Here is a 14,121-nt window from a genome sequence, read left to right on the forward strand (position 1 = left end):
TTTGGGCCTGTTGGTACCCTTTGCAAAGAGTGAACAAAAAGTGGTACGGTACGGTTCGCTTTTAGGTACCTTTTGACAGTAGAAATGGCCATAAAGCGTACCAAACCATACCGTACCGTACCACTCAATGGAAATGGGCCATTTGAGAGCGAACGAGATGTTTTGCGCTTGAGCAGAGTATATTTGAGTGCATTAAAAAAGATTTGAAACACAGGTGGTCTTCACAGTCTTATTCACACATTTCAGTACAAAACTGTGGTATAAAATGTTGATAAAGCCTAATTGGTAAAGTTTAGTTTCATGCTTTGCCAGCAGCATTGCCAGTCCACCAGCGCAAACGCCTGAGCAGATGGAACGGCTCCTAAACCTACATTTTCTTCAAATTCTCCCTAATACCTTGCTCTCTCTGATTTGCTCTCCCTGGTTTTGGCTTCTACCTTCCTCTCTCTCTCTCTCACACACACACACACACACCCTCTCAGGTTGGCAGCCCTCTCCTCCCATGAGGGCTTTTGCTTTCTTATGCAGTAGAAAGCAGTTTAGCAGTCTCCTGTCTTCTGAGGGATGGTTAAATCCCTGCTGTCTGACTTTTGAGGGTCTCATGAGATTCTGCTAGAACAAAATGAGCCAAAGGAGCCTTTACTGAATACCCAAACTCCAATGCACACACCAACATTTATACTGTGGATCAGCTGTTTGAATCGGTCAGTCATTATATGAAACACAAACACATCTGTCGTACTGACTATACATCTGTCCAACTATTTATGCTGGCTCAAGGGAAAGCATGGAGACTATGGAAGTCTCAGCAAAATACTGGGATGATATCTGTTAGCTTTTATATTTAGCTCAGTGGCTCAGGATATAAATTGGTGTTTTGAGATACACTTTTAGAGAAAGTTGCTGAAAATGACATGATGACAGTGTTGATTGAATGATAGCTCCAAAATGATCACTGTAGTACCAATCTTGAGATCTGTTGGTGGAGGCTGCAGACAGCAATTTTTCAGCTTTAAGAATCTTCAAAGAAGATTGACACATGGATAATGTGTACTACTTAAGCTTATCTGTAAGCTAAACAATGACAAAATTTACAATTGGAAGATATGCAGGTACTTATGCAAAACTTACAGTTTTCTTTCACCAGTATGGATAACATTGATGACATCGCTCTGCACTTTGACTTCTAATCATGTTCTATGACCAATTAAATGACCATATGAAATCTGACGTGTCCTGCCTCCTACACTATAAACTAAAATCAGCTGGCTGGGATCTATATAGGTCTTTAGTCTACACTATAGACTAAAATCAGCGAGGTAGGACAATAAATTCACAAATAAATTGTGAATCGAGATATGATTCTGCATCGATTTAAAATTTTTCTGAATGCTTTACGATTCTCTCTTGAATTGATTCTGAGCTTCATTCATTCATTCGGCTTAAGGCTGGTTTATATTTCTGCGTCAAGCGATCGGTGTGACCCACAATGCTTGCCTTGCGCGTAGTGGTGTATTTATACTTCCGCGTGCTGTTTGTGTTGCCCTGCAATAACACTTCTGAAACACTAGCTGGCAATAGGTTATGTTATGTTCCTCTGTATCATGTTTCTTTGCGGTCGTTTTGTTTTTTCTGAATGCTGCCTTAATGTACAAGTAGCTAAAACTCGGTCATTCAGAGGCTAGAACCGGCGATCTCGACACTTGTAAACACTTGCTCTATCAGGCTCACGGCTTTCGGCTCAGCCCACACTCGTTACCACTACCAAGCCGACCAATAACAGAGCTTGCTCTACGCATCTTTGCAAAGTGTAGTTAGTTTTCTGCACATCAGCTTCGGCATCAGCCACAGCGGAGCTATGCGACCACGTGAAGGCTGCACCGGACCATCCGCCTTTAGTCCCTGATTAAATTGATTACCACCTACTATACCAGCATATGTTTTACACAGTGGATACCCTTCCAGCCGCAACCCAATATCTAGTAGTTACTCATTCACACACGTACTCATACACTACAACCAATGCAGTTCATCTATTTCACTTATAGCGAATGTCTTTAGATTGCATGGTAAACCAGAGCACCCAGAGGAAATCCACAGGAACACGGGGAGAACATGCAAATTTCACACAAAAATGGCAACCGACCCAGTAATCTTCTTGCTGTAAGACGACAGTGTTAACCACTGAGCCACCATGTCGCCCCGAACATAAAACAATTATTAATAAACTTTACAGTAAAGTGTTTGCAATAATCCCATAGAATAGGTGAAAGTATTGTACATTTGACAATTTTTTTTGTACATGACCAAAAAAAAAAGCACTCTTCTTCTTGCTTACAAAGAGTGTAGGATTAAAAACTAGACTAGATTGCCATCTGCTGTTAAACACTGAGCTCAGAATCAGTTCCAGAGAGAATTGTAATGTATTCCACAAATCACTAAGTATCGGTCCATAAAACATAGATTTATCATCCCAGCGCTAAAAAAATGTGTCCTTTTCTTGCACAATTACATTTTTCTCTAGGGTGAATAGCACAGTGTGCTATGTAGGGATAAACCATTTAGTCAGTGTAAATATGCTTTATCAAGTCTTTGCACTTGAAAAATATTCATTCATTCATTCATTTATTCATTTTCCTTCGGCTTAGTCCCTTTATTCATAAGGGGTCACCACAGCAGAATGAACCACCAACTTATCCAACATACGTTTTACACAGCGAATGCCTTTCCAGCTGCAATCCAGTTCTGGCAAACACCCATACTCACTTATTCACACACATACACAATTTAGTTTATTCAATTCACCTATACTGCATGTGTTTGGACTGTGTGGGAAACCGGAACACCCCGAGGAAACATGGGGAGAACATGCAAACTACAACTGTCCCAGCCAGGACTCGAACCAGCGACCTTCTGGGTGTGAGGCCACAGTGCTAACCCCTGGCCACAGTGTCGCCCCCACTGGGCCACCCTGCCACCCATCTAGGAAATCTAGGAAAGGAGGAGGTGTAGGGGTGGAAGGGGGTATTCTTGAAAACGAAGATGTTTTTTATATGGAACTTAGGGTATTTATAGTGGCTTAGGAATCGTCTGATTGGTGAATCATAAATTGAATAATGCGGGGCCAGCTGCAAGCAATCATAAGCATGTAATCATCTCAAAATTAGCTTATAAATAAACTAAGCTTAGTAAAGTCTGTAGTATACTGTAAAGTACAATTTGTTAAGGAATGCTGCAGCATACTTTATTATTTACTGTAGTAATAAAACGCAATGAATGCTGTAGTATATTTTAGATTTTACTACAGTAAACTGAGGTGTATTGATGTGTAATATCTAAAAATTTTAAAAATTATAAGAATTACAAACAAATCATAAAGGGAATTGTTCATATTACTAAGTATAGTGATTGTATTACTACAGCAACCATATAATTACCACAACAGATTAATGACTATATTACTATATTACGGTTAAAAATCACTATAATATGTACTAAAATAATATTTTTTGGTGTTTGTGTGAGCCCCATCTAAGTGCACACAATGTTAATTTAATGTAAAATTTACTGTGGTATATACACAAACCCATCTGGAAATGTATGTGATATAACATAAAGTTAAATAGAACTCAAATTTCAACTCTACTTAAAGTTCACATGAAACAGAAATTGCTGAAAGTTTTATTTTAGAATGATGCATTTTCAGCTGAAACGTAGTGCTGAGTAAGGCCGGGGCTTTCTTTTTGTGCATCATTCCCTCATAGCAAACTAATGGTAAGAGGTTAAGAATATTGTGGCTGAAGCTGTCAAACTGACGTCAACGGAGAAGGACCGACTTTATAAAAACAGAAGCAAATGGTTACCAAAACAATTCTATTCAGTGAATTAACTCACAAAGATTAATCTCTCAATTTAAAAGAACAACAATACAAGCTAGCAAAATAAACATTGTAAATTAAGATTTCACACAGACTTTAAGCTTGCTCTATAAACTCAACCACAGAACAAAGAGCTCTTCTCTGAACACCAGCACTGCTATGTAGAACGTTTTGATAGCCACATCACAGCAAATAAGAGAAGCAGAACAGACGCATCATGTTTATAATACATGACAATATCACACTTGCAGGCCTTTGATCATATGCTGCTGCGTGTGATCATTTCTAGCCGCTATTACAGGCCATGGGGCAGAGGATCAGAGGGAGCGTCAGCACAAATGATAGCGAATATGCAGACGCGCAGTGTCAGTGACCAGAGAAGTGTCTGGAGGTGAAGATGGAGAGCAGCACGAGGGCGCAAATCAGAGCTGAATGAGGGATTTAGAAGGTGCGCCTGTCTCTCACCTCTCCATTGATTTTAGTGAGCGAGTGTGTGTTCAATCAATGTTTCTGTTATCACTGAGAGAAAATTAAGTAGGGACTATGTGAGCATATACCCTCTTCAGGCATGATTACCTTCTGTGAGGGTGTAGAGAAAACGCTAAAGGCCTCCAGATCTGTCCTTGCTTTGAGACCGTGAGTTCTTGCTAAACTACTTTTTTTATGCCTTCAGTATATTAACACTTTTCAGTTTTGTTATTCTGTCATTTCTAAACACTTTTTACCCAATAATGCATTGACCTTGGGGTTTATGCGTCACTTTCATTTGGCACTGTTTAGTGAGCCGCTAAAGCTTCCATTCATGATGATATATTGAATGTTTATATTAGTAGCGCAGATGCTTGGGAATGAATAAACATTAAATGTTCCGTTATGTAAACTGTCTTATTATTAAAAAGTCATCTTGCATTGTAATTGGGCAGTCTATTGAGTGTTTAGGTTGCAAGATATGCAATATTTTGTACTTTTGGACATGACGTTGGTAACACTTTACAATAAGGTTCATTGGTTAATGCATTTACTAACATGAACTAATCATGAACAACACATGTACAGCATTTATTAATCATAACTGAACATTAACTAATGCATTATTAACATTAAAGTGCATGCTTGTTAACATTAGTTAATGCACCATGAGTTAACAAACTAACAATGAACAACTGCATTTTTATTAACTAGCAATTATTAACATGAATAAATACTGTAGTAAATGTGTTGTTCATTGTTTGTTCATGCTGGTAAATGCATTACTTAACATTAAATAATGAACCTTACTGTAAAGTGTGACCATGATGTTAAAGGTTCAAGACACCCTGTACAGTACTTTTTTGAAAATTTAACAGACAGTTTTTGGCACGGGTTGTATGTGTTTGTTTCCATGATTTGTTGCATGTTTTTCTCTCATATGCTGTCAGGGCCGATACTGCAAAGCTGTTGGTTTGCAGCAAGCATTTTTGTCGGGAGAGCTGTACGAGTATTGAAGAATGGCGGACTTTGTCTTTTTTCAGTTTAATTTTTTATTATATGATTTAATGGGAAAAAACATGTCTCACCCTTAAATTTAAGCGAATAATCACATCTATTTACTGTTCTACCTTTAGAGCAAAATGTGTACATGTGTACATTATGTGTAAATATTGTTCATCTTCAAAGGTTGAAATTTATACATTTTTGCCTATATTATATTATTCTCTTTATTCCAGGCACTCGGTCCAATAGTACAAAGGACAGACAAAACAAACCACACAATATACATTAAAACATTTTAAAAAGACAGTTGTCAATATTTCATCCTATTTGACTGATAACGCACCTCAGTAAGCCAGGGATTTATCAGCAACATTAAAATGATATTCTGAGAATTCTCTAATTGACAAACTTATAGATCAAATTTCTCATCAAAGCCAAAATGTAACTCTTACCTTCTGCCCCATTTACAAAGTGGGTCAGTGTCAACGCTTACTATTCACTTTGAATGGGCTATGTCAAGCTTTGCTGAACTGAATTGTGGATTCGTCTGCGCTGCTTCCACTGCATTGCTCGCTGCAGAAGTTTGAAGAATTTCTCAAGGTGCATCCCAAGTCGCATACTTATGCACTATTCTACGCCATTTTGTAGTATAAATAGTGTATGTAGTGCAATTACACTGAAAATTCTAGACAGAATAAGGGCACATTAAATACCCTGATGCCCTTATTCAACTGGTAAAATGAAAATCATAATGTTGGACGCTTCACGCACTCAATGGCCACTGCTTTGCTCACATAACGGAAGGGGCGGACCTTTTGGCCGCTCATGTTGGATTGCTTTATTTATTTTGGATTGTGAAAGCAAAATTCTCTTACGGGAGTGATTATACCGCCTCCAGATGGTGAATGCGGTTATACTTAGGGCAGATATTATTTGGTAGTTTGATTAGTTTATTTTACAAATTTGACAACTGGCAAACGCCATCAAGAAAACGGTTTGAATTTCTGCTAAGTAAAAAAAAACTATTAGTGTTTCATTTGGGAAGACACTGCATACATATACTATGCTGTTGAGTGTGTAAGTTCATAAGTGCATACTGTATAGTGTGCCGTTTGGGACGCAGCTCAGACAGTAGCCAACTGTGGACTTATTTCATTGGCTGACGCTACTATGAAGATCACGTCAGCCCCAACTTCAGACATGCTCTCCGTCAAGCGTTGACATTAAAGCCCTGTGTAAATCGGGCCTTAAAGAATAATTCACTTGCACTACACCATCTATATTTTTGAAGAAGAATCCTCATACAATCATTGTATACAACCTGCAGCTTATGGAGACTCTCTTTTTTTAAAATGATACTACAGAGGAGCTGGGTATGAAGTTTACCTTAACCTGCTTCGAACACAAATCTTTGTCAATCTTTGTCATCAGGATATTTGCTTGAGCATATAACTTTCGTAATTCCCTTAGTAGTGACATGCCCTAAATATTTACCAGTTTCACTAACATTTAAAACTTGCCCTGAAAAATAAAAATCTGGAAAAATCATATCTCTATGTTCTTAGGTTCCACGCGTCATGTAAACACTCTTTTTTGAATTATATTGCACATCACATCTCTGTCCATAATCTATACGAAGACATTGTTTTCACTTTGAGTACACTTGTACTTTATAAGTGAGAATACAGTATGTAGCTGCAGTATTGTAAATGTGCACTTCTCTCTGTTTCTTTTCCATGTCCTCATCCTTGACATCCTTTGCAACACCTCTCTGGACCTGGACAATGTTGATGTGGGACTCCTCTTTTCTCTTCACCTCGGGCCACACAGGTAAGTTATCTACCCATCTGCCTCCGCCGCACTGCTATTGTAGATGAAGCCCTTGATCTGTCCTTTCATGTGAACTCCCTGCGGAGGGCATCGGCCAAGACAAACCGCTGCAGATTTAGACAGGGAATTTTCTACAACGGAGATAAAAAGTACCATATAGCAGATCAGGGTCAGTCTCTTTCATTTTTAGCATTATGTCTTTGTCAGCTTCCGTGTGCATGCCTTTTCTTTCACTAGCCTTGATTAATCAAGTCAAGCTTTCTTCTAATAATGGCATGTGTCCTGGGAGACCCTGTATGGTTTTGATTTGTGGCACTGCATTCAATCTCTGCAGTCCTTTATCAGGCTAACAGGACATTCTTCCATCTTTAGGCGACTCTGTGTTGCGCAGCTCGCATTGTCCTCAAGGAGTTTGAAGCTGTGTATTTTTACCAGAGCCATCAAAGTGAATCGATAAGGTGAAATATAATGATTGTGATTTTTATCAGGAGTTGCTCCAATGGGCCGCTTAAGGAAAAAATGGTAATGTGTTCAAAGCGACAGTGTTTACTTGCTTCAGGGAAATCGGCCCGCGAACGAATTGCTTATGGTTGTCCCTACAAATGGCTTATTTATAGTTGTCTCTACACATTAAGGTGGAATTTGTAAAAAAGTATTTTAGCATCAAAAAAATTATACACATCAGACTTAAGAGGATGACAAACATGACACATGACTGTGAACTTAGAATGAACTCGTTTACCGAGAGACACAAACTGAATACAGCTGATAGGAAAAGATGAGATGCACCCACATATGTGGACACTTGATTTTTCAGAAATAATGTCATCTTCATTGTTTAAAATATGGTATCATTTTAGTTGTTGTTATACTTTACCGAGCAAGGAGAGCAATGTGTTGTAGAATAACTAATGCGCTTAAAAAAAAATCAAAAGGTGAAAATTTTGAGAACAGCAATTGACAACAAAGACAAATTACAAGAAAACTTGATGGTCTGATAGTTATAGACGTATAAAAATGAGTAGAAAGTGAACAGGACCTTGCTTTTATTGTCTTTACTAAGAATTCAATCAGGTTTACATCAGGACTCTGGGATGGCTTTTCATTATTTCAGTGTTTGCATCTTCAGTGAACTGCTTTGCTCATACTGTTTTGTGACAGAAGTGTATTGTGCTGTATAAAATTGCTGGCTTATAGAGCAGTGAATGACCTTCTGATAAACATTTGCATTTTACTCTGTCCTGTAACTGTAAACGATTTACAGCTCTTGTTTCCCAAATCCCCACTCTTTTTTTTCTTTTATATTGAGACAATGTTTGTCAAGACAGATCCTTACTGTGTTTGGAGCTGAACTTGTGATAAGTCCCCGTTGCAGTGTTGAGCATATTGCTCATTGATGTCCTCTGCTTTATCCTGTCTGTTCCTGCTTTTACTTTTTGGGGGACTTGAATGATCTTGTGACATTGTAAAAAGGCAGTATTTTAGAAACCACAGCTCTGGAACGAAATACTTCTCTTACAGTAGCTGAAAGGGTCTTTATCCCTTTCACCTTCATCTAAAACACCTTATGTGGAATTGTTTTAATATTTTAGAAAGCATTAAAAACTTAAACATTATGAGGAGAGAAGTGAAAGAGAGAGAATATTTGCATTTATTTATTTATTAGCCCTTCTGTGATATTTAATTCTTTTACAAATGTTTTTTTTTTTTAACTGGCTACTAAACATACCACTGTTAACTAATAACTTTGAATAATTTACCTAACTTGCCTAGTTAACATTATTAATGCAGTTAAGCTTTTAAATTGCACTTTAAGCTAAATACTACATTGTAAAATGTAATAAGTCGACCTTACTTAGAAAATTGAGAAAACCGATTGCCTCAAAATATCGAAGTAGTGTATTAATTTTAAGTGCGGATAGCTTCAAACAGTTTTTATTACAACTTCTTGATAAAGTAAACTGCAGTACTGTTGACTCAAAATATTTTGTTTTTAACTTCGTATTAGTGTTCACATCACTAGGAAAATATTGCCTTAAAAGCTGAACAAAAACATTTAAGTAAAAGCAAAAAAACAAAACAAAAAAAAACAATACTATACTTATTCCCATGGCTGTTTATATCGAAGTTGATATTTAGTTTCTTAACATCTAATTATCACGAGGTGGGTTACTAGGCCAATGCTCAACCCCCAATCTGGAGGACCAGGACATGCACATATACACGCACCATGTTGGTGTTTTGTGACATCTAGTTTTTACGAGGTGGGTCACCAGCCCAATACTCAACTACCCAACCTGGAGGACCAGGACATATTCGCATAATAATAATAATAATAATAATAATAATAATAATAATAATAATAATAATAATAATAATAATAATAATATTTGTGCAATATTATTTATTCATTTTTAATAAATTAAATCTTATTAATAATAATAATAATAATAATAATAATGATGATTATTATTATTATACAAATATTTTATAATACAATTTATTACATTATCATATACATATGATTACATTTATTATTAGTAATCTATTATAATAAGTTAATATATTTATACATTTTGAACATCAAAGAATTGAAAAAGCTCTCAGATTTATTATGCTAATGCCTGATTATGCTTAGGTTTTTAATCTTTCACCTGTTTCCTTAGTTCCCTTATTACCATCTCTATTATTAACATGCTTTTGACACAACCAATCAAGGTGAACATATGTATTTATAATAAGTTGACTGCACTTAATTTTATTAGAGAGAACAGCTTTTGCTTTTTACAGTGTAGTATCTTACAAAATAACAGTATAAATGACTGTATTAAATATGCATACACACACACACACACACACACACACACACACACACACACACACACACACACACACACACACACACACACACACACACACACACACACACACATACTTTAACTGTGAGTCTATGCAAGATGTGTGAAAATGAGGCAGTGTACACAGCTGTCACAGCTGGAGGTAAGTCTCTTAAGTGTACATATGAAACCCTTTTAATTTTGAGATTTTATTTTATTAATGTAATGTGTCTTTTGGGGGCAAGTAAGAAACCATGATAGGTTATGGATATTATGGATGAAAAGTGTATAAAGTGAGAGGAGTCTGCCACAATCTTAACTGCCCACTTGAGGCTCCTGGAAGTGGATATGTCCTGAAGAGGCAGCAGGTTGCCTCCTGTCACCTTTTCAGCTGAGTGGATTGCTGAGTAGGTTCCTGAGGAGTCAACGTACTGCAGGATAAAGTGGAGGGACATGGGGTGCTCGTTTTATTAAAAAAAATGAAAATAAATAATAATACTAAACAAAAAGAAGAAATAAATAAAAATGAAAAGTATTAAAAGTACTGAAAAGTACTGAAAAGTATGGTAAAAAAACCTATGTCAGCGCCATGTCAACCACCCAGTGGTTAGTGCACTGACATATAGCACAACATCACTCCAGGCATTGCGAGTTCAAATCCAGGCTTGTAGACCTTTCACATTGTGCCTTTAAAGGCAAAATGCCAAAAATAAATTTAAAACGTATGTGTTACACAAAATAAAGTGATTACCTACTCCTTTTTGCTCATTGTGTTGTTCAAATTCTGTGGAGACATATATGCATATGTTTATTTGAATGTCTACTTATCAATACATTTTGGGATAAGGTGTTCAAGGATGCTTTCACACTAGCACTTTTGGTCTGCACCCGGGTTTGTTTGACGTTGTTGACGTCGTTTGAGTTTGGTACAGTTATTTAGTGTGAACGTGTCTTCTGAATTTGGGTGTGCTCAAACGAACCGCACCCGAATCCGCCTGAAAGTGGTGGTCTGGGTTACAGTTTGTGCAAACTCTGGTCCGGCTCACTTCAGGTATGAATGCAATCATCCTAAATAACAGAAGTAAACCACCAACAGTACAGCAAACTATTGTTTTCATAATGTTCATTTGTGTGTGTCTGTCTTTGTATCACATACTGTACCCTAGTGACAAGCAAGACTGAGCCAGGGCAAGCACAGTGATAATTTCTTCTTGTCTCCTCCAAAAATAGCTTTTGCGGACATCGCGTGATGTTCTGAATGTTTATGATATTTCAAGGAGCGGTTAATCATTATCATAATGCATCCCTGTTGATGGATTACATTATGAATGTCATTTTGTGTATTATTAGATTTAAATAAAAGTGTGTTAACATATAAAATCATGCATTGTTTTAATTAGAGACCCGGAAGGGATGTGATGGTGTGGAAAAAAAATGGGTGACTGAAAAAAAAAAACTGGTTGGGCCAAAAAAACTACGATAGGACAATATATTTTTTTATCTCGCACATATGTTTTGTGAGGAATGCAAAGATGTTTTGTGTAAGCTGATCTGGGATCAGTTCATCATATGAAGTGTGTCCGTCTTTCAGCGAATTTACATGAATTTGCTGATTCAGAGGTTGCATATGAAGGGTTTGATGCACAGCTTTAAAGGAATAAAAAAATTGAACAATATTTTTATATTAATGTCAATGTGCTTTCAAAATAAAAAATATGGGAAAATATGTAAACGGGATGATGGCTGGATAGAATGGTAAAATACGGGAGAATGATGGCAAAAACGGGAGGGTTGACATGTATAAAGTGAACAGGAAGTGTTTGCTTTTCCTCGCACAAAATCTTTGTAAGATAATGCAAAACATATTTGCAAGGGAACACAAAAACAAACAAAAAAAAGTATTTGTTTTCTTTTTTTCTCTTATCCCTTTTTTTCCCCCATCCAGTTATTTTTTTCTTCCACCTATTTTTTTCATCATGTCCCTTTCGGGCTCCATAAATATAGTTTGCATACATTTCTAGCACAGAAATCTGAACACTGGATGAGTTGAGTTCACAATTATTGTCTCTTTTTTTAAAGTGTCATAGCAGGATTTTACAGAGGAGACTTTGTAATCTCTTTTTATTTCTTCATAATTCAGGAAATTGTTCATATAATGTTCATATGTATACATTTGACGTGCAAGAAAATAACTGTTTTTGATTGTGGTGTCCCATCTCAAGCAGCACAAATTAGCTACACGCTCAGACTACATCACACACACGCATACCCATAAATGACAGATATGTAAATTCTCTACTACATTACAGTTCCATGTGGCATATCCCTAGAAACAGCACAATCCTCGGGAACAGCGATATGGATTATGAATGTAGAGACATAAACAGAGCGAGACAGTGTGATACACAGTTAGAGGCAGATGAAGATGAAGATGTTAACTCACATTGACAGTCGGAAAGAGAGAGAGAGAAAGACTACTAAGAGCAAGAGCTAGACAGGGACACAGATGGAGAAAGACAGAAAGCTTCCCTCAAGCTCACTCAATTGTTTTCATGTTTGATGGTAGGAGGTGGTTCAGACCACGGGTTCTCAACCGGTTTTGCTTCAGGATACAAGTTTAACACTGGACACAATGTAACTGATTTGCGTATTGTACAAAAGTAAACAAAAACCTGCTCTTGCGCTCTCAGCGGTCAATAATTCACTGCACTAAAAACGCATTGTGGCACAAACCATGTTTATCCTCGCAGCAAGTGGACCATATTTAAGCCACGTCATGCAGCCTGTCTGTGTTGGCATCTGCCTAATTAGACTTGTGCCAGATTAATTTGCCCAGAAATACTGCCGAGTTGACTGGCTGCACAGTTCTTTTAGTGTGAGAATTTAGTATGACTCTGTGTTGGTTATTTTTTTTTTTTAGTTACATTTTTACATGAATCATTCAGATTTTACCTGCTGTCAGAACAAACTGGAGACCTGTTTTTGGCTCCTGACACGTTATAATTCAGAGGGACTGTTTAAAGAGGCGTCTAAATAAAAAAAATGAGAGTAATTTAGCACTTGATTTCTGAAATAAGGATATCCTCCTTATTGTTATTCTGGTTCTCCTATTGCCATCTGGTGGCTGGTTGTAAAAGCAAGTTTAGTCTTCTTTTACAAAAACGTTTCTGAATCTTTATTAAATTCAAAGCCCCTCATTATCTAAAAATTATGTTTGAAAGCTCTTTGCTCATCCATTAATTAAGAGAACTCTTATTAATTAATAGATAAGGGTTTATAATCATATCTTTTACTTGATTTACTCATTTTCAATCGCAGGTTCAAGGTTTTTAAATCACACATTTTATATTCCATTTCTTCAAGAACTGTGGAAATCATGGTTATTCAATTAAAAAAAATTATCCTATTTTCTTTTATTTATTTTTTTAGAATCAGAAAGAGCTTTATTGCTAGGTTTTTTCACACATTTTTTTTCGTGACAGAGCTTCTACAGTGCAAGAGAATTACAGAGAAACGACAAAAACCAGATAATAAATATATTTTAAAACTATACGTAAGTAGTTAATGCAAATATATAAGTGTATGTACAGATATATTACTAAATACAACATTATATGGGCAAATTGGCATGTCAAGTATGTTCTTAAATAAGTGTATATTTGTATAAAAAGTGTATAGCCAATAGGGATGTTTGTTTCACAATTAATATCATCAAGTGTTCATGAGATGGATTGCCTGAGGGAAGAAACTGTTTCTGTGTCGGGCTGTTCTGGTGCACAGTGCTCTGTAGCCAGAACCAGAAGGTAAAAGTTTAAAGAGGCAGTGTGCTGGGTGTGAGGGGTCCAGAGTTATTTTGGTAGCCGTTCTGCTTGCTCTGGATAAGTACAGTTCTTGGAGAGTAGGGAAGGTTGTACCAGTGAATTTTCTGTTTTATACAACTTTTATAATTCATTAAAACCTTGAAATGTGAACACTAAACGAATGGTGAAATAAATAATATAAACGAATGATTAAACAATTCAATGTCTGTTGTCTCAAGTTAATCAATATAGTTTGCCTCAAAATGAAACTTTCTTGGTAGTCAGTAGCTTTCAGATACCAAA

At 36.6% G+C, this 14,121-nt stretch overlaps 1 protein-coding gene across 6 annotated transcripts in view; it reads left to right on the top strand.

Moving 5' to 3' along the window:
• The window catches only part of asic2 (acid-sensing (proton-gated) ion channel 2), an 814,368-nt gene that overhangs the window by 378,723 nt on the left and 421,524 nt on the right, over window positions 1-14,121 (top strand). For 3 of the 6 annotated variants that reach the window (XM_073938693.1, XM_073938698.1, XM_073938695.1), the window contains one exon: window positions 7,182-8,814. In XM_073938693.1, coding sequence (XP_073794794.1) covers window positions 7,182-7,418 — 237 coding nt within the window. In that variant the 3' untranslated portion in view covers window positions 7,419-8,814. 6 annotated transcript variants of the gene reach the window in all.

The sequence above is a fragment of the Danio rerio genome, chromosome 3 (genome assembly GCF_049306965.1).
Source record: "Danio rerio strain Tuebingen ecotype United States chromosome 3, GRCz12tu, whole genome shotgun sequence".
In the NCBI taxonomy this organism is placed as follows: Eukaryota; Metazoa; Chordata; class Actinopteri; order Cypriniformes; family Danionidae; genus Danio; species Danio rerio.